The 26,640-nt window shown below is 39.2% G+C and overlaps 1 protein-coding gene across 2 annotated transcripts in view; it reads left to right on the top strand.

Moving 5' to 3' along the window:
* ADCY8 (adenylate cyclase 8) overlaps positions 1–26,046 on the top strand; it is a 132,529-nt gene extending 106,483 nt beyond the window's left edge. For both annotated transcript variants that reach the window (XM_075495274.1, XM_075495273.1), the window contains 7 exons: positions 1,035–1,207; positions 4,146–4,227; positions 9,954–10,112; positions 13,726–13,872; positions 20,714–20,806; positions 23,936–24,050; positions 25,550–26,046. In XM_075495274.1, coding sequence (XP_075351389.1) covers positions 1,035–1,207; positions 4,146–4,227; positions 9,954–10,112; positions 13,726–13,872; positions 20,714–20,806; positions 23,936–24,050; positions 25,550–26,037 — 1,257 coding nt within the window. In that variant the 3' untranslated portion in view covers positions 26,038–26,046. The remainder of the gene's footprint in view (positions 1–1,034; positions 1,208–4,145; positions 4,228–9,953; positions 10,113–13,725; positions 13,873–20,713; positions 20,807–23,935; positions 24,051–25,549) is intronic.
* Positions 26,047–26,640: the final 594 nt, after the last annotated feature.

Genomic DNA, 26,640 nt, shown 5'->3' with positions numbered 1-26,640 from the left:
TCTTACATAGCAAAAGCAGCAGTCATTCTGCTGTAGTTATTTTAAATTTGCATTTGAAGCAAAAAACAATCCTCTCTATGATGAGCAAGCAGGCAACAAAATCAATGGGTTGGTCACGTGTAGATAAAAGAAGTATGTTGCTTAGAAAGTCATATGGCAGTATCATGATGCTGCCAGCCATATGCCGCAAATTGTAGGGATGCAGACTTTCCTACAGAGGAACTGTACTAAAGAAAAACTGTACTCAGAAAAATGAATGCTATCTCTCCTAAAGCTGTATGATAGGAGTTAATTTAAACTACATTTGGACTGTGGCTGTTGATGTTGCTATTTTAAATCTGAATAGCTCATGCCCATGATTGTCTCTCTATATCCAGTATCAGCTGCATGGATTGCATTTGACAGATGACTAATCATTGAGAAAAACGAGACAATGAAGAGATTAGAAAATGAAATATAATAAAACTTCCAGGCATCACATTTTAAGAGAGTAATGTAACTAAGCTAGACCTGCAATATTAAAAATAAAAAAACCAAACAAACAAAAAAAAAAAAACAGCAAAAGCTGTGGCTTTATCCTCTCTTCAAGTAGCATGTGAAAAGGATTAAAGCAGGAATATGATTCTCCCATCCTGATTAATGTGGGTCTTGTGGAAGTTCAGAATCCAAAGGAATATAAATTATTTTCTCTCAGTTGACTTTTCATTAGCAAACTACTACATGTCTCCCTTTCCTCTTTTCACTGTACAGGATGCCCTTTCCCTTCTAATACAATGAAAATGCCATAAAGGTTCGGAGGAAGATTTCTACTAACATGGAGGTGCCATGCAAAATAGAGAATTTGTAATTTCACATTCTACTTTAGCAAAACCCTTACTTTCAAAGTGCCCTGCACCCTAAGAAGACTTAGCTGAGCTCTGAAATCCAGAGCAATTTTTTCATACTTCTGAACGCTTGATCATCTATGTAGATATTTATGGAGTTACTATGTAGTCACTGATCACCAAAAGTAACCACTACTGTTTTCTATTCAGTATTTTGTCTTCACTGGTGTGCTGGCAATGGTGACTTGTGCAGTCTTTCTTCGTCTCAACTCTGTCCTGAAGCTGGCAGTACTTCTCATCATGATTGCGATCTATTCTCTGCTGACTGAGACCATTTATGCTTCCCTTTTTCTGCAATATGACAACTTTAACCACAATGGAGAGTAAGTGTTTACAGCCCCCTTTAGGAACTGCTTTTTAATAAGGTAATGGGTCAAGTCTTGCCAGAGTACACACATATAGGATAGCACCATAGTTAAGTATGGAGTGATGGTTGCAAGAGGCAATGACTAATCCAAAAAGATTTATAATGTGATTCTTTCTCAGGCTTTTTAATTAAAATGTTGATATAATAAGGACATTTAAATATTGAGTAGGGTTTGTCTTTTATGTCTCCCATAGTCTATCCATGTTGCTAAAAATATGCATTGCAGTCCATATACATTGGTTGCTTCTATGCTTGAAAAATCCAGAGATACTGATTGAATCTCTCACCTCAATTTAAGAAAACAGGAGTGAAAAATTGATTTTTTTAGGGGCGAGGTTTTAACTGAATAAAATTCAAACTATAACACGTAGTTGTGAAAGATATAAGGAATACAAGGATGACCCCGTTTTGCAGAAGTGCATTTGAAGGACAGACTCCTCCTTCCAAGCTTCCTTCCCAGCAAGAGGAGTTGAAGAGGAGGACAGAAAAGCCACAGTAATTTGCAGAGTCAGAGGTGCTCTAAGTGTTGCAATAACTGAATCTAGAGCAGCAGTGATTTAGCTCATTCAGAAAAACACTTCTTCAGTCTTTGATACTTGACCAATTTAGTATTGCAGTTGCTTGTGCTTGTAAGTGTGTGCCAGATGAAGATCCTCAGAATGACAGAAAAGCGTGGATTTGCAGTACAATCACTTCTCACAACAACCACATCTTTGCACAGCAAGGCTCTGCACGCCTGTCTTTCCTTGCTAGATTCTTACAGTAGGAAGGTACCGTAAGATTTGGGATGCAATTCCTTTTTCTAATGCTAGTAATCCTCCTACAGAGTAATATGACATATAGCATATTCACAGCAGAGCCCAGCAAATAAGACAAATGGCAGTAAGCAATACTTTGGCTAAGTAACTAGAAGTAGAAATCATGATCACTGTCTTTAATTTTTGTTACTAGTCAAGCATGGCAAAGAAAGATTCTCCCTGTGTGAAAATCTTAGAGAATTCAAAGTAGTTTCTATTCCTTGTGTCAATGAAACTCTCTAGTGACTTTTATCACAGAAGACTAAGAAAGAGCCAGGAATATGCTCTAGAGTAGCCAACAGCCCAGAACATAAGGAACTCAGCTGAGATGCTCCACACTCAGGACAAGGATCTGAACTTCAGGTCTGACATTAGGGAGCATGAGGTTCAAGGCTGTGTGCCCAGAAACTTATCTGTTTTCTTAGCTATACCAATTAGTTGAATAAAAGGTTTTGCAACTCCCTACAAAACTCATCTAGTTCATGTATTTGTGGCTATAGCTACATTACCACAATATGCAATAACAGATGAGTTCATAACTAAGACCTTTGAGGCTGTTACCTTTAGCCAGTGTACAAGGGGTCCTTCTGGAATGAAATCTTTGGGAGGTTGTATTTCAGACAACTTCAAAATGGAAAACATTTGAATTCCAAAATATTTGCAGATGACAAAGATGTTTCCTGACTGTCTTTTGCTCTATACTGATGGGTCATCCCATAGTGGCACATTTCCTCACAGTAAATTCTTCATTAGGCCCACAAAGCCAGTTCAGTTAGCTCTCTCACAAGAAAGTTTCCTTTTGGTTTAGCCTCCATTAAGCTCTGCTCTTTCTCTCTCTAATTTCTCTGCCATAAGAGTCCTCCTCTGGCAAATATCACCTGATCTTTTTTTCAAAATTACTACAGAAAATGTATTCACGGTCTGGACTTTGCTTTATTCTTAGATCTCAAGAATTCTTAGACAGAAGAGTGTCCCAAAGTCTCTTCCAACTCCCGCTCTTTGTTTACTCCTTTATTCACTTTTTCACAACTTCAAGCTTTAAGCACCTCTTAACCATTTCCTCATCTTTCCTCATCTCCCTTCAACAAAATAATTGCCAAGTATCCATGTTCAATTCACCTCCAAATTTATTTCTTTCTCCCTTTTGTTCTACTATAACGTTGGCCCTGCCAGTTCCCCAACCTGTTTGTTTATGTCTTTTCCCCTGGGAAACATGCCTTTTTAAAACCCCCTGATATTACGGAGATACTCTCTTTCTTCAGTTTTGTCATCTTTCCACATAACTGTAATTTCTCCTCATATTTGAAACCCTTTTAACTGCTCTGGACCCCTTTCACCTTATTTTGTCACACTTTCTTCATGCTCCACATACAGCATCCCAGTGATTTCATACAGCAGTTTTCATACAACCAGTACCTTCTTGGCTCATCTTCTTTGCTTCCCTACGTCTGCAAGAGTTTCCTTTACTTCCCCTGTCACAGGCAGACATTTCTTCTCTGTGCTCCTCTTTGTGGCTCAGTAAAACAAGTCCTAATTACTGTTTGCCATTTTTTTTTATTCCCCTTTGATCCACACCTCCTTCCTTAACTCACCTGTCGTCTTCTCTGAACCTTCTTTAACTTTCAGCACCTGCCTTGGGGACCATCTTTTATCTCTGGCCCATTCACTGGACTTTTACTTTCACAGTCTGGAAGTTTTCCTTTCCCAGCTCCAGCTTCAACCTTTCCCCATCCAGATCCCAACTCCTGTACGCCACAGGAGCTGTGGTGTTCATGGTTGTTTACCAAGCTCCCAGGAAAAGAGAATGACTGACACACAGCTTGCATATCACATTTGAAAGAGAAAGATCATCACCTTCTGTGTACCTACTGTAGGCTACAATTTAGTTATGTAAGACATTCGTCTCTAAACAGTGAGCACTCTAATTATACTCCTGTTGTCTTGAACTAATTATTGCTAAATTAAATTTTCAAATACAGGGGATTTTTTAAAGAACAACAAAAAAGTTGTATCAGGGTGCATTATGAAATGAAACTTCTGAACAATTACAACACTGACAAATCAATAACTGTATTTTACTTTGGATTTTTTTTCCAGCACAGACTTCCTGGGTACAAAGGAGGCATCTTTACTACTTATGGCAATGTTCCTTTTAGCTGTATTTTATCATGGTCAACAGGTAATGCAAACATTTACCTTAACTATTCCCTATATCACTTGCAATTACAGGATGTGACAATAATTACTTTCAAAACACCAACTGCCTTTTTATCCACTTGAGCATATGACCTTTAACAATTTAATAAACCATATGCATAATCTGATTAAAGAAAGCCCACATCTGACACTGCCTAGCATTCTTAAAGAACATGTGCAATATTATATTCAGCAATATGCAAGTTATATTGCATTTTCTAATAGAAATTAAAGGAACAAACGGGACTCTGGTTTTAGGTACATGTACAATTCCAGTGGCATCTGACTGCTTCAGTACACTTGAGTAGGCATAAAACCAAAATGGAGAAAGGGAATAACAAACAATAAATAATAAAACTCCCATGAAATAGCTTAGTATGTTCATAGAGGAAAAACACCAGGTTTGAGGAAATGAGGAAAATTTGTGGTTAAGCGACAACACTAACTTCTTTGGGTCATGGGCCACTTGCAAGAATTCTTTCACATGGACCTAGATTATAACCAGGATTTAGGGACCTCAGAGCTTTAGGATTGATATCCTCGAGGAGGAACTGAGAAACTGGGTATTTCAAGAATCCATACACAGTACACAGGGAGAGTGAAGTATGACAAATTAAGATTTAAAACAACAAATCCATTGGGTAAAAGCCACCTAAAGCAGGGTGTTTTCTCCACAGCACTTCTGGTTGGCAACCTCTAGGCTGCTGAATGTCAAACACGTTGATTTCAGGCAATTTCTGTTCACATAAAAGCAAACGGGACCACTGCATTAAAGGAAGCAGCGATCACAATTGCCTTTAGACATTGTCCTGCATGTTCAACTTGCTTAAAGATTTTCCCTTCAAGAGCATTAGGCTGATTAAAATCAGCATTTCTCGATCTTAATTTGGGTGAGACAATAAGAGAGGAATGTTTCTGTGATGAATAACACAATATTATACGATTTATTACAATATTAGAATAACTTTGTAAGTTGTGCAGGTACCCACAGGCTCCCTTCCTTCCACAGGGGAGCAAAAAGAAGGCAAGACCTAAATATTCTAGTAATTTTCTTCCTTTTTATCTTTTTTTTTGAGGAAATAAGGAATGAGTGAGTGGGGAAAGCAAGGGATGAAATGCACTTCATGCCCAGATTTAAGTTTGATGGAAAACAATGTACTTTGACATATCTTTATCAAGACATAAAGCCCATTTAGGAAAAACATGCAACAAGTAAGAACAGAACATCCCAAATTTGTGATAAGCCTTATAATATTCCCAATGAATCTTAACATATGCAAAGGTACATATCTAAGGGTTGGGAATGGTCTAAACTGAGAGGAAGTACTAAGAAAGAAAACACTGAAGGGGTTTAGGTAGAGCAAGGATTAGGCAGAATCCAGGCAATGCTCTTCACAATCACAATTCTGAGTCTAAATGTCTGTCTTCTACATAAGCCTGATCTGGGGTGTTTAAGAGTATTTTCCAGCCCAGTCTTTTTCCATCCTATTGTATCTTCCTTGATCCATAAAACAGGGTGGCTGCACTCAAACTACCCTTGGAAATGGTTACTGAGATGTTCTCCTGCACGTTCTCCCAAACGATTCGTAGGGCCACTCTATCAATTTAACAATATCCAATGGCAGTGCCCAGGAACATTTCCTTTTATTGTTTAATTTCCTATTATAGAGTTAACCTAAAGGTCTCTGTATAAATACAAACTAAAAAAATATATAAAAATTTTGTCCAGAGCACATCATTAAAAAAAATCACTTCAATAGTCTGAATTGATGGGAAGCACAGTAAATCCAATAAAGTTGTCCTCCAGCACAGCTTTGCTTCTCACATACTGCAAAAGTATTCTGAAGTAGAATAGCTTAAAACTTGCCTCATTCTAGGTGTATTTACAAAAAAGATTACTTTTGTAAGATCAAGGTTATGGACCTTTAATTTCTGAACAACTAACTACTGTTCTTTATCCATTGTGATTTAAAGTTAATCCCCAATTTTGCACGTGGAATTTTAAGTTAGATTCAAGAAAAAGTTGTGTGAGACTGACTAATCAGACTCAGAGCTTTATTAAAATCTTACCTGTACTTCAACCAATAAATTTTGAGGGTCTCTGGTGCTAAACCCATAATTAAAAGTGATTGCGTTACTGCTACATGACATCAGGCTAAATAGACTAATTCCTTATTAGAAATTCAATTTCATCTAGAAGCACATCTTTTTAACATGAGTAATACATATTTTACAGCAGTGTTTCTGCAAACTAAACTTGAGAAAAAGACATGACAGAAGTGTTGTGGATAATTTCAAGGCTAGACTTATTCTGTTGCAAAATGTGTTCATTCACTGCTTTATGTTTCTAATGAGTTCAGTAGAACTTTTTGTATGAACATAAACTATCCCTTGAAAACTTATCAAAATACAATACCATAATACAGTCTTCTTTATAGAAATATATCTCTGGTGAAAACACACAATATAAATAGCCTGTTAACCTTGAGTGAAACCTTTTGCTTTAAAAGGGAAGGCTTTAACAATTGCAAAGAGGGAATGAAACTGCCCACAGCAGATTCAGTCCCTCCTCTCCCTCCACCCCAATTAGACCTAAAAAGAGGCTTTATAATACAGGCAGCAAAATCCTCCCTGGTTTCTTTCAGATTGCAGGTCCGAGTGTAGATCTTACCTACACCAGATGAGTGTTCTGGTGTGGGCAAGTGTTGACTGACTGACTGGTTTGCTCCTCTGCTTCTGGGGCTCTGGTACAAAGGAAGACTTGGACTTTGACAGGGCAGGCACAGACAGCTATGAGGTACATATAAGGTACATATGAGGTACAATAACCTCTGGATATCAGGGCTGTAGCTTAGCTATACAGAGCCTTGTGGGAAGGAAGCAAGGGCTGACGTCCCTACACAGCAATTTATCTGCAACAAACATGACCCCCTGAACCTTCTTCATGCTTGTGAAAAAGGGGAGGAATGAGGAAATACAAAGAGGAGATTGTTCCAATTGAAAGAGGAAAAGAGAGGAAGAGACGTACCTAATTCTGGTATTATTCTTCAGGTCTCTTCATTACCCTTTATATATTCAGATTTTAGTGTAGTGAAGAAAGGATATTTGCTTGGTTTATCTGGAGTTAGACTGTTTTCAGTGGCTGAAAGTGTCCCTTTGGGATGTAAATCCTCTTTTCTCATTCTCTAAGGAAGAATATTCTGCCCCTCAAGCACTAATCCTTACCGTGTGCTTTCCTTGCACGTGGCAATTGTCTGCAGAGAGGTTGGGTTGTACAGCATTTAGAGGACATAGGTAGCGTTAGACTTTCTGTGTAATACATCTCCTCTGTTTTCTTCACTCACTGTTGGAACCAGGGTTGTTTCATAGAGCTCATATCAGGGCAAGAAAACCTGGACATATCAAGACTTATGTTGCAGACAGTCATTTTTATTGACACCACTGTGCCCAGGAATATTTCTTTACACAATAAAAAAATAAACCCAAAACTCAGCCTTATAATTTTTTTAGTTTTAACAAATATCAGAACTTAGCAAAGCATCTTCTTAAAATTTTCTATTTTCAAGCCTTATATGTAGCACACCCTTTTATCTCTGAACTGACAGTGTCTTCTCAGTTGTCCACTGATAATGCAAGAAAAATATTTCATGTTACAATGTGATTATAAATAACCAGAATGATGTTATGTAAAATGTAAAGATTAGCTGCTGCTGTTCTAACCTAGGTTTAGAGATGTGAAATTTCTCTGTACAGCAGCATAAAAAATCAGCTGTGAAAAACTGTACTACAGTTTTCTGCAAAGCTCTTATTGTAGTGGCATTAAATATCTGAAGCATCAAAGAACTCGGAATCCACCAGCAGCTCCTGCTCCAAGCCAATCTGTAAAATACCTTTAGAACTCCTTGCAAAATTATAGTCAGTGTTGCCTTCTCAGTCAGCTGGTAGAGATAAAAGTCAGTTATGATCTGGTATGGGCTCTGTCTTCTAGCAAAAAAGGAAGGGGGAATGAAACTGAAAAATGTTGAAAAAAATGATTTCAAAATACTTTTTCCTGACAGATTTCTTGGTGCATTTAATTTAGGGAATTAATAGTCACGAGATGGAAGATCAAAATATTAGAAATAGAAAAGAGATTAATTGTTTATAAAGGTGGCAATAGCATCCAGAGAGCAAGTAAATCACTGCTAAAATGCGTACAAGCTTTGGAAGCTTATGTCAAGCCAGGGTCACTTTTAGCTTTCAGGAAGGAAATCTCCCTGGCGTACAGTCAATTTATAAGCCCCTTTGCAAGGTGCTTTGCAATTTCTTCTGAACAGTTTGCCATTGGTCACTGCTGGTGACAAAAAATGTGAACAAGATGAGTCACTAAACAATGCCTGAACCCCCTCTTAGTCACTCCCACCCACTGCAGGCTTGCCCTTTATTTCAGCTTGGTACATGAATTATACCCCAACCACTTCCTTAATCCCAGCACTTCTTGGCAAACCATTTGATGTCTCTCCCAATTGTAAAATTCATCTATTTGCTGGTATAATACGCTTCTCTGCTGGGTGTTTGCTTATTATCTCTGGTTAGAACATCGCAAGCCTCATAAATATATTTTCTCTTCCAGTTTACTGCACACAGATATGTTTCCATCATTTTCGATAAGGCTGTAGCTTAATAAGTCACCCCTTGTGCAAGCTGCAGTATCACCTGCCTTAAAATCTGCTTAAAACTCTCCTTCAGCGTAATGCACTCGAAAGTTCTGGCAGTGTTGGTCTTGTCCATGTGCTGACACACATGTGCCTCTCAGGCAAGCAACGTGATGTTTCAACATGTTCCCTGCTTCAGCTAGCAGACAGTTGCCATTTATATATATGAATATGCATATATATATATATATAAAAATACACAATACCTCTATATATGCATATATAAGCTGTGCTGTGCAGCAATATTCCTTTTGTTCTGTACACATACAGCACTGAAAACCATTTAACTTCGGTTTGTAGCTGAGGGTATCAGGCACTGCCACTGTGCACATACTAAATTGTGACTGCAGACTCTGGATCCACAATACAACAGGGGTATCAAATAGCATGTCTTTCACTACCTTTTAAAAGACTTAAATTGCATATAACTGCATGTCCCAACAGTAGAAATACCTCATTTTGCTGCCACAGATTTGAAAGTCCTCTTTGGGAGTGTGTTGGGCTGTTATATATGGTTTTGCTGAAAGATGCTCATCCTTGAGAAGTAAACTACCTGTCTCTGCAAAGTGTTTAGAATGACCCTTTTTCAAATAGAAGAATGCTATTTTCTCATGAAACCCATTTCATTTGAAAACACATATGAAAAGGGGAACATATTTATTTCATACCAATATCAATATCTTCCAATACCTTATCTCCTGTCTGACTCCATTATCTAACTAATAAAGATGTGTTTAAAAGGAAAATAATTTTGTGACATCTTCTAGCCACTGGCCATAGCAGTAATATGACAAATAGTATTTTGCCCAAGATTTCTCTGAGGCACTCACCATACACAAGGCAAAGAAATAATCTCTTTTTCTGGCAATGAAAGCAAATTCTTTCAGAGTCAAAGATCTTCAGCAGCACTGAAGGCGGTTAGATGGCAGGAGCAGCCTGCCAGGATGACAATACAATCTCTACTCTTACCTTGTCAGGTTTTATTTTTGCCTTTTTTTTCTTTCTGGAACTACAGCTTGAATACACAGCAAGGCTGGATTTTCTGTGGCGTGTTCAAGCAAAAGAAGAAATCAATGAAATGAAGGAGTTGAGAGAACACAATGAAAATATGCTACGGAATATTTTACCCAGTCATGTTGCCCGTCACTTCCTGGAGAAGGATCGGGACAATGAAGTATGTACCAGTTTTATTTCTGATACTTTTGTCTAATTAGCAAAAGAAAAGCAGATCTGTTAGGAAATTGTTAGAAGTTAGTTCTCTATAGGATTCATTACACAAATACTGCCAATATTTGTTATCTGATCCACATTTAAAAAACATTCAAGTTTTAAAGTAAAGGGTTCTGCACCTCTAGGACCACATCTGGAGTGGTGTTTCCAGGTTCAGGCTCCCCAGTAGGAGACACATGGACCTACTAGAGTAACTCTAGTGGAGGGCCACCAAGATGATTAGGGGATTGAGGCACATGACAGAGCTGGGTTCATTCAGCCTTCAGAGGAAAAGTCTGAAAGAGGATCTCATTGTTGTCTTCAGCTATCTAATGGGTGTTTATAGAGAAGACAGAGCCAAACTGTTCTCCAATGTGCAAGTGGAAGGACAAGAGGCAATGACACAAGTTGCAGAAAGAAAAAACTCAGTTAGATACAAGGTAAAAAAAATTCCCAGGAAAGTGGTCATTGCACTGGGGCTCAGAGAAGTTGTAAAATCTCCAGCCTTGGAGATATTCAACCCTCAACTGAACAAGGCCATGAGAAACTTGACCTAACTGGCCCTACTTTGAGTAGGAACTGTATTAGATGACCTTCAGGGATCCCTTCCAACCTATGAGCCTATGAAAATCTAGTATTCCTAAAAATGATATGCAAATTCAACAGAATGCCTGTGCAACCTTAAAAGAGCCCAGTGTTGTTGAAGTATTATTACAGCCCTGCCAGTTATTATGGAAGGAATCTGTGCAACAGGCTCTAACAGACCTGAGTCTCTTGCATCTTCAGACCCAAGAGAACATTTTTGCCATTTCATATTGCCCCTGAATTGCCTCTTTGGAGCAGTTAACAAAACATCCATTTCAGAAACATAGTTTGTGGTTATGTTCCTAAAGAGTGTTTGTAGTACACAAAGAAAAGCTTGATAATGGAGACTCTGGATATTCCTAAGAGAGAGTTTGAAGATAGGCTGCTGAGGCGATAAAGGAAAGTCCAGAATTTGTTTCTGAAAGCAGCAGTAAGTCACTTACTTCTTACCTGAAATAAGGCAAATGCATATGATAATATTATCTGCGAATAAAGGCCATTGTATGATGAAACTGGAATTTTCTTATGTAATGTTGGAATTATCTTTTATAATGAAGAGATTACAAATGTTGCAAAATTCAGATTGCCAGCACTGACATATCTATTCATTGTGCAGCAAAAAGGAATCAAGGCTACCCTTTTCTGATTGTACATTTTGGAAATACATGTAGCCAGATAAATTAGACTGCACAATGAGGAAGATGTGATTTCAAATATCACCTAGAGAAGGACAACATAGTAAGAAGCTACAAGAAAAGGCATTTTAGAAATCAGCATCTTGAGGAATTTTACACTCTGTGGGTATTAAACTGCCATAAAAACACTGCTCTGCACTTGAGAAAATGTGTGTGTGAACGCGACCAGGTTAAAATGCTTCGTTGCAAATGGAGCAGGCCCCGATACCAACCATGAGTGTGTTCTGGCATATCTGCATTATGGATTTGCAGGGAACACGTCCTCTCTTACACATTCACTCACATACACTCACAGGCATAATAATCTTCAAAAGCAAACAGATGCCTCACGGATCACTGCTGATGCTTCAATAATTTGCCACTGAATTCAATTCTACCACCCCTGCTTTTTGTAAGGCAATTTCCAGAGTGACTATACTTGAGGATGATTTATGCATGAGCCGGCTGGCTGTAACATCTACCAGGTTTCAGTACAATCAATCCTGCAGTTCATGTCTGGCCATTAAGTTAATTTCTCTACTCTCAAAAAATGAATTCCCAAATGTGTACTGTAAGCATTTTCTCATGGACGTATTATTTCTGTCTTGATGCTTCTTACCAAAAATAGAAAAACTGAGCAGCTGAAGGCTCAGCCAGTTGTTTTCTGTCTTCACAATCTGAGGAAAGAGTATGACTGAGTGTATACATGTTTTTCCTAGCACATATTATCTAGTCTTCCATAAGCATCCTTACGTGTGTATTACTTTTTTCTATAGCTATGAAAGGGATTAAAAGTGTCCTTAGAGTAAGGCTTCCATGACCCTGCAGATGTTCTTCAGTGAAAGAAAGTGTAAGAGCAGGAAGGGAATCGATCATGTTTTTTCTCAATCAAAGCTTTGCAGTGTCCTTGGAAACTAGCAGAATTTTCCCACATTTACTGTAGGACACATTGTTAAAGAGTATAGATAAGTAGCAGCATTATCAGCCTTGTAAAGTGCAGGGCAAGGATTCAGGATGCTTTTTGAGGGAGAAGCAGGGTGAAGGAAGAAGAGGAGCCTGAGGTGTTCACATTAGGTGTATGGCATCCAGCAGTAAGTCCTTTTACCATGAGAGCAAAGCACTAAAATTCCCTAAAGCACAGTAACAAGAATATTGAGAAGCAACTACTCCCGGTCAGAATGTCATAACAGGATTCCCAGAACAGAAATAAAGGTATCGGCCATTGGGTAAAACTACGGGAGTTGAAGCTAGAAAAATTTAAACAAAAGAGAATGAATGTGCTTGTGGTATATTAGCCACTAGAAAAGCATACCAGGATTTGGGGGGGGGGGGGGGGGGCCTATGTCCTTGGCATTTTTTTAACTTGAAATTAGTAGTGTTCCTAAATATTTGTTTGGGTTCAGAGAAGAACTGATAGCATTTTCACATATATAATCACAAGAACCCATCCATAAATAAATCTGTCATTCAGAACCAGAGTGAATTATATGAATAACATAAGTGGAAGCTTATCCCAGGGCATACTTTATCCTAATAGCCTCCTGTGTCTGATTCCTTATTAGCTGTTTTCTGTCCTCAGTAATTCCATTATCACCCTCAGTTCTGCTTCTCCCTCCTTTCAAACCCTAATAGCAGGAACCTGTCCCAGAGCCAAGCAACCAAATGGCTCTATAGTCACCTTAGGAGAACCACAGTTTACCATAGAGTAAGGGCTCTCTGAAAACCTGTGAATAAACAAACTTGTATAGAGCTGCAGTAGTGTGAAGTATAAATTATCCACCAGAAAATGTGGTAACTGAAAGGACTCTTTACAAAGAGGTCATACTAGACATTTTAAATGGTCCCATCTGATCCCTGTTAATCAACAAATTTAGAAATACGTTGTCAACTGCAAACATTTATGAGACAGACTTAAACAATAATAAATAATAAACATTAGATTTCTTTTACTTGCCTAACAGTGTTTGATTCTCTGGTATAGATACTTGCAAATGAATCCTTCATTTCTTAAAGTGGTTCCCCATATAAATCAAAACAAAAAATTCTATTTCATTTTTTGCTGGTGTAGCCCCCTGACCTCAGAAGCAGAAAGAGCAGGCTTTCCAAGAAAGGGCAAACCCTGCATACAATCCATGATAAAAATGTGAGAGCTGTCAGCCTCCTTCTGTTGAACTTGGCTAACATTTAATATACTAATGCTAACCTCAGATATTAAGGTATTATGCATGGAAAAAATAAGAAACCTATTTTAATTGCAGCCAATTATGTTCTCTTCCCTATATTACCACTTAAACTCATTTTTCTTCATTGTTCTTTTAGGAATTATACTCTCAGTCCTACGATGCTGTTGGTGTGATGTTTGCTTCTATTCCTGGATTTGCTGACTTCTATTCCCAGACTGAGATGAATAACCAAGGAGTAGAATGTCTGCGCTTGCTGAATGAAATCATTGCAGACTTTGATGAGGTAATACCAGCTACTAGAGGAAATCTGATAGCACTTAAACAATGAGTTCCCGAATACCAAACATGTCATCCTAAATTATCAAATTTAGTAACTATTCTGCTTCCAATAATTGTCTGATTTTTTTACTCCAATTACTATTACAATTGTCTGTTTTGGGTTTTTTGCACTTAATCTTGCCAAACTTTGGTCTGAATGACCTAATGAGATAGAGACTGAAATCAATAGGTACTTGAGTATGAACATGCATAAATAAAAGCACAATCTGCTCCAGTGTGTCTAGAAGTAGAACATGCCTTAATTCTGTAGAAGAAAGAAGGGTGAAGATATTTGCAACAGTTCTGGAAAGTAATAGTCTAAATCCAAACAGATACAGATATTCCTTTGAAGACATTAGTTGAATGGACTCAGTGAATGTTAAAGGTAAAACAGTGTCAAGTTCAATGTGAAGCACACATCTCAGAATCAAATGTTGGGTAGAGAATGAAAGGTGATGACATATTAAGTGAGGAGACTTGTCTGGTCAGGTACATTATGCAGAGGTAAATGAAGTAAAGCTGCTTGCTTTACTGAGGAATTCAGAGGTGAAGGGAAATTTGTTTTTAAAAAAAGGAAAGGACATAGAAAGGAAAAAGAATTTATTTAGGTATCCTGTCCAGTTAATTTCAGAAAGGGAGCTGAAGAGGGGAAAAGATAAACAGGAGAAGAAAAGTCAGATCCCCAGTGTAGCTATTGCCAGGTGGAAGCAAGGAAAAATTGGAAAGTGAAGAGGAAGTCAGGAGCAAGTTGCATACTCTAGTTGGTATTGCATACTCTGCTAACTAGTTAGTAAGGAAGCTTAGACAGGTGGTATCATGTCCTGCAACGAGCCCAAGACGAATTAAGAAAGAGGACAAAGGACAGATGAACAAAGAGCTTTGAAAAAACTTTAAAACTAGGAAGAGTGCAAAAGGCCAAACTTACCTAGCATGGGGAATTTTAACCTATACACTGCAAGCAGTTTTCAGGAGTGTGTAGCCCTCCTGACCTCCCTGAGTGGTAGAAGCAGAATGTGACCCGTCTCTATTTAACAGTGAGATTGGATCTGTGTGCCGGACTGGAATGATCCAGATGGAAAAGGGGAGGGGAAAGAGGGAGGTGGTGGTGGTATCATTGTCTGTGGCTGGTTTTGGAGAAGTTATTTAAAGAGAATGTGGGAAAAAGACATCCTTTTCAGAATTCTGCTGAGCAAGGCAAGATTATCACTAAACTGGACAGCAGGGGAGAAGGCACATAAATAGCAAGAAATTGTTGAGAAACAGTAAAAAATCCTACCCAAGAAACCCATGTTCTGTTTAATCTCTGTTTATGCCAAGGAATTTTTTAATTCATTTCTCTATTGTGGTAAAGTGTCAACTGGAGAAGTGATAAGTGTCTTGTCAGCTTAATATTAAGATGCAGTTCAAGAAGACAGAAGGAATGAGTTTGTTTCCTCAAAAGGAGCTGGATCTGGATCTCGCATCCAACAGGAGCTATGTAATCATGGAGCAATTGTCTAAAATAGAGAAGGGGAAAACTCCACTTAGGTTCTGATTTGAAAAAAGAGAACGTCTTTTACCACTTTGACTCTCAACTCAAAAAGCATTATCAGAGTGCAAAACATTGAGTTTTTGAGAGAAGACAAGAAGGCATACTTAGTCTTTGCATCAGGACCAGGATTCTGCCCATAGATTAAGCATACAGAAAACTTTTTTTCCAGAAAACTAAAGCATTGGCACAATTCAGACTTCTCCAGGGTTTAGAATACAGCTGAATGAAGATTTGAGAATCAGTGCCTTTTTTTAAAATTTATTTATTTAGTTCTACCTCAGCCCTACATTAAACACCTATCTCTCCTTGAGGATCTAGCCTAGAGTTTTTGTTTTGGTTTGAGTTTTTTGCTTTGAAGAGCAAGTATCTCCAAGGGCTTCAGAGGAAGGTACTGGAGGAAAAGATGAAAGTCGAAGGCATATGACTGAGAAAAAGAGATTAGGGGGAAAAAAAAAATTTTTTTTATTCCATCCTGAGCAGCAAATACCTAAGGCCTCACACAAGTTTTGAAGAATTTATTTTCGATTTGCTCCTCTGGTAGCAGTTATGTTGTCTTCACTTCATAAGTGGAAAACAAAGGCGCCAAAGGGGAATTGATTTTCCAGCATTTTTTTGAAAACAAAGATACCTGTGCCCATGCCAGAAGCTAGAAAGTAAATATGAACCCAGATCAAGGTCTTCATTGCACCTTCATCCTTCCTCATCCCGGGCCTCTGCACGGGGAATGTCCATAGAGTGGTAGCTCATAAAAACTGGACCAGGTTTAAGATTACCAAACTCTGAGAGACAAAGAAATGGAGGGTTTATCCATATAATTGGTCAGATACTAAGATTACTAGTGGGAAATAGAATTCACAGGGGAATGCATCCCTGTGCATTTTAGTGGAAAACAAAACTACTCTCCTATGAGAAGAGCTCTGTCACCTGCAAAGCTCCTGCACTGATTTCCCCCTAGGTATAAATACCTGCTTCTTATCTCCGAGATCTTGCACAGCTGTCAGCATGCTTCTTGATTAATAGTTTTGTTTTTCTTTCCAGATCTGATTAAAATGATTATGGCTCAAACTTAATGCAAAGCCTATTGCTATGAATTAATTTAAGATATTTTGTCATGCACGTTGATATAATCTTCACAACAAAATTCCGTTGCTGCCATGGCGATTACTGAAGACAAGGTTTTCATCAAAAGCCCTAACACAATATTACATTCAGGCCTCTAACACCTGCTCTGTAATTAATAAAGGACCTAATTAGGGACTGTATTATGTCCCAGACATGTTTAGTTGAATAATAGATATGTTCTTGGTACGGGTAGTAAATGAAATTATGTGATGCCCTGCTGACTGCTAACCTACTTCCAGCATGGTCATGCCATTAGTTTATTCTGTCTAAGCAATCTGAAAGGTGATATGCCAGACAGAACAACTGAAGTGAGTAATCCTACCCATGGAAAAGGAACCAGAAGACATTTCAGGTACGGTGTTTCAGGGCCAGTAATGCTTCCATGTGACTGTTGACTGACACTACATGATGTCACTATTCCTTGTTTTTCATGATGTTCCTTGCAAGATTATCTGCTGTCTCAATACACCCCTGGAAGCAAAATGCAGATGTGCAGCCTGAGAGCAGAGCAGATCTGTTAGCCATGGGAAAACTTTGCTCCTCAGCATCATGTGAACACCTCCGTAGAGACACCCAAATGTAGAAGTCTTAGCACAGAAGTGTAAGACATTGGTACCTGTTGCCATTTGAGAAATCCTAGGTGATTTGAGATACCCACATGGGATTGTCAGGTCCCATCAGAAAACTCATGCTGTTCTGGAGCAAGCCATTGGAGGTTTTTTCAGGGAAGCATGCTCTAGATGACACTAGACATCTATGTTTAGGCAATTGAATTGAGTTAATAATCTCATATCAGATTCTACACTGTGAGTCTCCTCCTTTCCTTACATAAAATAGTAGTAGGGATGCTCTGTCCATAGGGCCGGGAAGATGCTTCTGAATGAAAGCAGCTGTAAAAATACAAATTTACCTGGTTTGGAAAATATGATAGGTGCACTAGAAGGAGATCTGGGTTATTTTTTTCTTCTTTTTAGAGGAGTTTCCTTGTTACTACAAAACAGAAGGCTTACAATCCAGATCTGTTATTTTGTTTTCCAGGTAATGGATCTATCTTAGAGAGTCAAAGCCAGTCAAACAAAAAATAGTGAACGGTGGAACAGAACCTGCCACCAACAACTGCACAGGGTAGGAGCCCACAGAGGAGTCAGGTTGTGACTGGGTCTTTCTTAGGGAGCTGGGGGAACCTGGTCCAAAAGTTGGTCTTGGGGAGTAGAAGATTGACTCATCCCAAAGCATAGCCTTTACTCAGTTTTTTTTTTTCCCTGATGGCTGACAAATCTGTTGATTTCCAAATTATCCAGGCTTCCTCTTTACTGAGGCAGAATGGGAGGTGTTGGTTTCTGGACCAACAAAAGGAGATTTTTTTTTTTTTATTTGACATACAGCATCATTATAGAATACAGTTATATGTAATTTCCTATTTTGTACCCAAGCATAGAGGTGCTGACAGGAACAGTTCATACATCAGAAAACAAACATGAACATTGCAAATCTACCTTTATAATTACCCATTTTTTATTTGACTGTAGTCTTAAGACACATACAGGGCTAAACTCCCATTCTTAGAGTTGTTGTACCAAAAAAATAATATTGGAACATTTCTCCTGAAGATTATGAGTCTTGAAGGAATTTTTTTTTTAGTGTAATATTCTTTCTAGCCTTTTTAATCTATCCTTTGTGTATCTTAGTGATGTTACAGTTGGGATTTGGGCTTTAATAAGAGCTTTCTAGTTCATGGGGGTTTTTTTTTCCCCCATTTTCTTTATCCTACAGTGATTTACACAGTGTTTATGACAATAGATTTTAATATATTATGTTGCCACAAATAGAGGCTTCAGCAGAACACAGGATCCTGCTTTCAGACTTTGCTGATTACTTTGCAATTGTGTGCCATGTCCTGGAACATTCTCTTTTGTACTACTTTGTACATGTTTCATTGCATGTGTATATGCCTGGGTCTGACCTCCACGTAACCTTGGCTGAACATGAATTGCAGCATCAAGCCATTAGTTGCTTTTCAGTTACCAACCACATTCTAATGTTTGAAAATGTTGTCTGGACTATGTTGGTAAATTAGCAAGCCTATTCAAAATGCCTTAACAAATAGCAGCTGATTTAGGACTGAGTTGGAATATCTTTCCCCAATATCAAAATTCATCATCCTGTCATACTGTGAAGAAAGTAATTGGTAAATAAACCATTATTTGAAGAAAGAAAGAAGCTGTCCAACAGACAGGATAAAGCAGGAAAAAAATGGAGATTTGGAAACAATAATGAATGAGAAGAAAAAAAATAACTTGAGATTATTTCTTCTAAATTGCCCCACAGCCAATAGGTTCTTTCTTTCTTAAAAAGAGTCATTTTAGATATTTACCATACATTTTAAATTACTGTGCTGTTGGCTGTTGCTTCCAGCAACCTTCTGGAAATGAAAATATAGACTGTTTTTAACCAACGCCATTTTCTCCCCTTGCCCACACACCTGGTGCTCTCAGACTGCTCACAAAAGCAGAGCTACAAGAAATGATCTTTTTCTTCAAGAGAGCAGTTGGAAGAGCTGCCCTTGTAGGAGGGAAACGTAGATAATGGGCTTTTCTGGCAGTTTGAAGAAAAATGAGAAGCAGGTCAAGTTTTTGGACTTTCCTGACTTGGAATGGAGCCATTAACCATATGGCTTTGTATTCCCTGCGTGCAATGCTGTGCAGTCTCCCATTAGAGACAGATGGTGTGATATCTGTACACGAACAGCAAAGCTTCCAAGACCCCGGCGCTCCGGCTGACGTACACTGTGGTTAGTTCAATGGCAGGGGATATTTCATGTTATGCCTTTGGTATGCTTCTCCCTTTGAATGAAATAATCCCTTTAGTTTTTAATTGACAGGAAACTCAAACCCACAAGATGGAAAAAGAATGCATGACAGTGTATAAAAGAAAGAGGAAATGCTTCATTAAATTTTTGCTTGACCACAGCAAGAATTTTTTTCATTTAAATCCCAACTAAGTTGAGCCTTTAGAACTGAAAGTTTGAAATTCCTTGTCTCTGTGAACTGTTTTTTTTTCTTCCATGACTGCCTAACCGTATTGATACCTAAATTTATTAGATACTGTACCTCTTATTATGCAATTTCCTGGGGTATTTTGGTACTAACATCAGCAATACACATTTTTAAAGCCTGTGATGAGGTGATATGTACCTATATCCCACATAAGGCTCTATTGTCATTGATTAAGTTCACAAACTGAACTCTGCTTAGGTCTCTCAAGGAGTGTAAGCCTCTGGCTTCTATTTCACGGAACCTCCTAAGTTAAACTGTGTATATGGACTTGGAATAGGGACCAAACTGTCATTCCCACCCCACTCAGTGCATTAGTCACTAGACTCAATTTATCCTCCCTCTCGCAGATTCTCAATCTGACAAGTTCTTTATGCCTACTTAGCAACTATAGCTATCCCACATAGATACAGGTATTTACCACTGCCCATTGGTTCCCTGTATTTTTTGTAGAAGGGGAAAATACACAACAAAAGTGCAGACTCAATGACCTAATGGACATACCAGTGTTAGGTCTGACAGTAAGTAGAGAGAAGCATGGGATACAAGAGGACTTGATCTCTCATAGAAGTTCTTTGGAGGCATCTACCTCCATCCAATGACTGTGTAAGATGGTTAAAATGGTTATTTTAAGTGGACTGAATTCCCTTTAACGGTGGTTTCGTGACCTGATACGTTGCTGCAGCAGCACTTAATTTGTAAACTGACTTCCTCCAAAAGAGATTTAGGAACACTTTTAAGTGATCAAGTCTTCTTATATTCCCATACATACACAGAGTTTGTCTTCACTAATTTTCAGTGATTATACCTCAGGAAATGCAGGACTCATCTGCATTTAAGTTAGGCTGGAATATGCATGTCTTATATTATCCATTATGTGATTTACCAAACAGCTTTACAGAGCACAGCAGAATTTAGCTTGAATGCACTCTGTGAGTAGATGATGTTGCAAAGAGTCCCAGCTCAGTGTGCCCCAGAATGAACCGTGCACCATGACCAACTGGAAGATACCATGAGTGTAATGATTCACTTCAATATCTGTAGAAGCATTTTGCATTAAGAATTACAGAAGTAACAGTGGTTTTTTACATGTGTATTAGTTACTAGGTGAAGAGAGATTTCAAGATATTGAAAAAATTAAAACAATTGGCAGCACATACATGGCCGTGTCAGGATTATCACCTGAAAAACAGGTAAGAGAATAGTGTTCTTTAAGAAGCAAGGCTTTTGGGTGTGTCTGACCATTCATGTTAGAGAATATTAGTGTTATCTTTCTGATGTTCATAGAGCTGTGTTTGCTAAAAGAAAATAGACATTTGGGCCTTCTGGCAGACAACAGTTGCACTTCTTGATGAATTGAAATGCCATCTTGTGCTTGGAACAAGAACCATATGGATTCTTTCCTCAAATACAGATTTATAGGAGAGAAAAAAAATATCTCTTTTCAATCACACTGATGTGAATCTAGAGCAGGTCTATCTATATCTTCGGACATATTCTAATGTTATCGTTATAACTCAAGACTGGAATCTAGCTGACAGCCTCCAATCTATGAAGAGAGAGGATCTATTAACTGACAGCATACTTATGCAAGTATAAGGTTGCATTTATACATTTTTATGATGGTGTAGCTGTATATCTACAGACAGTACAATAAACTACACATCAAAAAGAAAGCAGACCCATCAGTTCAACTGAAGAACATCACAAAGCCAGAAGTCTGCACGCTGCCCTCACTTGCAGAGTGCAAACCAAGCTGAGGGAAAAAATGAACCACAGAGGACACATGCACAGTCACAGCCATAAACCTCAGATAAGTCAGATGAGAGAAATACATTCGTAATTACACCCAAGAATATGCCTGGAAATGGGGTCTCCAAAGGAATAAGACGAGTCTCTAAAATACATCCAGCAAGAATTGGCCGTTGCTGAAATCTGTCTTCCTTGGCAACCAGTGCCACTCCCCAAGGAAAAGGACCACAAAAAAGAGTGTGCTGCCCCAGATCAACCACAGAGTGGGAATCAGGTCTGCCCACGTTGATTGCAACTGCCAGCAAAGCAGAAGCCAGATTAGTGTGAGCTTTATAAACTAGAAAATTTCCATTGTTTGTTTAGAATACATTATAAAACATGTGGAGTGTAACTAGCTGAGCATCTCCCACCTACAGAGTAACAAGTGATGCTGACAGCTAGAAATCCACAAAACTAGACATGAATAAGATTTCTGTTTGTTCCAGCTCAAAATGCTTCTGTGCAGAGATTAGCAAAGAAGGACTGAACATCAGGGAGGTAGCTGGTTATAGCTACACAGCTCCTAACCACTTCTTTTGACTCTTGATGTGGGTAAAAATTCAAAGGGAAAAAATCTTTACTGCATTTCCAAGACTGATTAACTCATCCTTTTTCTTGAACTATAATAGCCTAATGGAATTTTTATGTGTGTTTTAAATATACTTATCTTCATGCATACATGTCTGTCACTTTGTCAGCATCTAAGAGGTGAGGTTGGCATGCTGTGAACTGAATGAGGCTGAGGACAAGGACCAAGCACGGTGTGGACAGAACAGGGTGATGCCAGGGAGATGCTTGTGTTCAGTATTAAACGCTGAGGATGATGAAAATTGCAAAGGGCTGGACTGCGTGACCCGGGGGAGTGGGGCTGGCAATGCTTTGTTCCTATGGACTGGAAATCTGTTTGATGAAAGAATTATGTGGCTTCAGAATAGATGAGATGACATCACACCACTATCGGGCCAAAACCACATCTGTTCCTTACTCCACTGCCTACTCAGAGAAAAAATTAAGGACTTCCCTGTCCTCCCTTGAGAGTCCCTGCCCCATCATCTGCTCTGTTGGTGTTCTGGGAAGACCAAAACCCAGTCCTGGTCCCCATCTGTATATCAACTGCCCCGTAGGGACAGAAACAGAGGGGAAGTAGCAGGGAGTGATTTGTCTGCTCTAAGCAGGGGCAATTAATTCAGAATAGCCTTTCCTCTCCCACTTAACCAGGCCCAGGTTGCCTGGCTTGCCCTGTTGTTCCTGTCACTATTCCGTCCCTGAGAGCACTGGAGTTGGTGCTTTTCCTGGGTGACAGTTTCAGCAAAGGAGAATTATGTCTTTCACTTCTTTCGCTCTACTTCTTGCTTACCTGGGTCATCCCTGCTTCTCACTAGTTTTTGTCCCTTGCACCTTAGCTATCTCAATCCTTTCTATACTTTTTTTCTCAGCCTTAGATAGATTTCACATGCCTTATTAATTCCCATGATTACCTGTCAGATTAATACCCATGATTACCTGTCAGACCAAGTGCAAGGTCCTGCACTTGGGCCACAGCAACCCCATGCAACGCTACAGGCTTGGGGAAGAGTGGCTGGAAAGCTGCCTGGCAGAGAAGGACCTGGGGGTGTTGGTTGACAGCCGCCTGAATATGAGCCAGCAGTGTGCCCAGGCGTCCAAGAAGGCCAATGGCATCCTGGCTTGTATCAAAAATAGCGTGGCCAGCAGGACTAGGGAAGTGATTGTGCCCCTGTACTCGGCACTGGTGAGGCCACACCTCGAATACTGTGTTCAGTTTTGGGCCCCCCACTACAAGAGGGATATTGAGGTACTGGAGCGCGTACAGAGAAGGGCAACGAAGCTGGTGAAGGGTCTGGAGCACAAGGCTGATGAGGAGCGGCTGAGGGAGCTGGGACTGTTTAGCCTGGAGAAAAGGAGGCTGAGGGGAGACCTCATTGCTCTCTACAACTACCTGAAAGGAGGCTGTAGAGAGGTGGGGGTCGGTCTCTTCTCCCAGGTAACAAGTGATAGGACAAGAGGAAATGGCCTCAAGTTGCGCCAGGGGAGGTTTAGACTGGATATTAGGAAATTTTTCTTCACCGAGAGGGTTATCAAGCATTGGAACAGACTGCCCAGGGAAGTGGTTGAGTCACCATCCCTGGAGGTATTTAAAGGACGGTTGGATGAGGTACTTAGGGATATGGTGTAGTGGTGGTTTTTGGCAGTGTTAGGTTTATGGTTGGACTCGATGATCTTAAAGGTCTTTTCCAACCTATATGATTCTGTGATTCTGTGATTCTGTGATTTCTGACAGGAAATTACTTTCTTTGGTACTTCACACTAAGCTTCTCTGTACCTGGGTATAGAAGTGTTGTAATATAAATGGGAAGCTTTACCATTAATAATACCCTGCCTCTCTTGGATCTAGTGTGTTGAGACTGTTCTTACAAAGTCCAAATTCAGATACTTGGCACTTGGTGGGGATGGGTGGGAGCCAGGCAGATGCAAAACTTTTCTAATGTATTGGTTTATAACTTACTCTTCAGCAATGTGAAGACAAATGGGGGCATTTGTGTGCTCTGGCTGACTTCTCCATAGCTCTGAATGAAAGCATACAGGAGATCAACAAGCATTCATTTAACAACTTTGAACTCCGTATTGGTAAGTATAGTTCAAATATAAGAATTAAAATGGGGTTTTGTCTGCAAGGATCCAACTCTGTAAGTGCACCCCAGGAGCATTGCAAGGACACGTACAATTTAAAAGACTCCAAATACTGTACCCATTTTTTTCAAATTGACTTCATCCCAGGGAAATTTAGAAATAAGAAATACTCTGTTTGCAGAATATGGGCCCTGATTTGGGGACTGCAGAAGTTCTAAGGTTTAGTGAAATGTGAATACTTAATTAAACTGCTGCCTTTAGGAAGTCTAGCCAAGAACTCATACGTATAACACAAAAAGTGAACTGGGCAGCCCAGACCAAACCCCAAGCTTGATACTGGCTTGCACAGTCTCTAATTAATCTGCTTGTCTTAGATTTTTCTTCAGTAAAGGAGTAAGAGTAGCTTGTCCTACATGTTGTGTAGTACTTTGGTTTTGGACAAAATTGAAGTTCTGACCTGACCTGTCCCAGTGGCAGCAGCTCTGAATTGCTGTGATGGGGAACCTATTATCCTGGATGGGATATCCTGCATGGCTAGCAGGATGGAACATGAAAAGATGGCCTGAATACATGGCATGTGGCAGGAGCAAATCTGATGGCTTCTCATGCTGATTGGATCACTGGCCAAAACCAAAAACCACCCAGAAGAAACATGTCCCTTACAGACAACCCTGCCTGTAAAAAAAGCTGAAGTATATTCATCGGTCACAGCATGGAGGGTAGCAGCATCACTATCTGTGATCTGCACTTCCTAACAGTTTTGAACAGAAAACTCCCAGTTCTCAAGATTTCTCAGGGAACATTGATCCACTCTTAGTAAGCATGGATCACTTGCAAAGAGTTCATAGAGCATGAATGCAACAGTATTTGGAAACCATTTCTATCACCAATTAAAAAAAAAATTCTTTAAAAAAATCTAAAAAACTAAGATCCTTTTCCCAAAGATGTGCCTTTCACTATCACTAAATGTATTCTTAAATCACTGCTGTAGAAAAAAATAGTCTCTTCTATATTATTGCTTGTCTTGAATTTATGCAACAATCTTACAAGATACGGTCTTTCAATAACTTCATAGAATAATATTTTCACTTTGTGGAATGTAAGAATGTAATTCTTGACTGTACAGCACTAATAAGGTTGCCTTCAACAAGTGTAAACCCAGAAAGATCCTTCCAAAGAGATCTTTCCTGCTACATAAGAATCAGTTTGTAGGAGTTTTGGCAATCGCGTGCAGAATACAGATGATATGTACGTACTGTGGTTCCACTGTGACAAACGCCTTGTAAAATAACTCCATGGATATCATTTTTCATGTTTTCCAGCTTTTCTGGCCTTTTTTTCTTACTTTCTTTGTGTATACACCTCTTCCTTAAGCTTAGAGATAAGTGTATCTGAACAGGTTTCATCTGGTTCTTAAATGCAAATATGGTTTTCAGCCATTCTTATCCAACTGGTTAGCTCTTCTCAATTTTTTTTTTTTTTTTTTTTTGTAATAGGGATTAGCCATGGCTCTGTCGTAGCAGGAGTTATCGGTGCTAAGAAACCCCAATATGATATCTGGGGCAAAACGGTTAATTTAGCAAGTCGAATGGACAGCACAGGTGTCAGTGACAGAATACAAGTGCCTGAAGAAACGTATCTGATCCTGAAGGACCGGGGGTTTGCCTTCGACTACCGAGGAGAGATTTATGTCAAAGGTATCAGTGAACAGGAAGGAAAAATCAAAACATATTTTCTTCTAGGAAGAGTTCAACCAAATCCTTTAATCTTACAACCAAGAAAACTGACTGGACAGTATTCATTAGCAGCTGTTGTATTAGGACTTGTACAGTCTCTTAACAGGCAAAAACAGAAGCAAATCCTTAATGAGAACAATAACTCTGGAATCATAAAAGGACATTACAACCGGAGGACTTTGCTCACTCCCGGTGGATCTGAGGCAGCAGCCCAGGCAGAGGGGGCTGACAAAACTGAATTGCCATAATCAGCATTTTGTTTGTGTTCTTTTTTTTGTATTTCTTTTATATATAAAAATAAATATACAAATAAAAAGGGTTTAATTTTTTTTAGAAGAAGCGTGATTATTTTCTGGTGTGATATTTCTATGAGATTCAAATTCCTACATTTTAACAAATGGTGCCAGCATCTCCCGCCAGCTGTGATTAACCTCTGAATGTCCAGACATAGTAACTGTAGGCCACCACTCTGCTGTGCCAGTTACCTGCAGAAAGGGGCGAGAATAAACCCCTGACTGAAGCGATTTAGAACATAAATTTGTGTAGGGAGTTAATCATGGGGAAAGGAGGCAACACTATCCACCCTTTTTGGGTGAAAACAAAGGCATAAGGAGATTAAGTAGGTTCTTCTCACCTTTAGTTACCTTCAAGTAATGTTACATGCATCTAAGCTAGTTGCCTGGTGTCCATAACAGCCAGGGAAAAGCTAGTCGATACAGCCAAAGGATTTTAAGGTGTATCTATCTGGGAGATAGATGAGGTGGATCTTACCCTAAACCCACTGATTCCATTGAGTCCACTGGCTGTGGGCTCTTAAAAGAGCCTAAGGCGTCCTCCTCGCAAGTGGGCGA

The sequence above is a fragment of the Mycteria americana genome, chromosome 2, assembly GCF_035582795.1.
Source record: "Mycteria americana isolate JAX WOST 10 ecotype Jacksonville Zoo and Gardens chromosome 2, USCA_MyAme_1.0, whole genome shotgun sequence".
In the NCBI taxonomy this organism is placed as follows: Eukaryota; Metazoa; Chordata; class Aves; order Ciconiiformes; family Ciconiidae; genus Mycteria; species Mycteria americana.
Note: the sequence above shows the minus strand (reverse complement) of the source record. Positions and strands in the feature narration are given on the sequence as shown.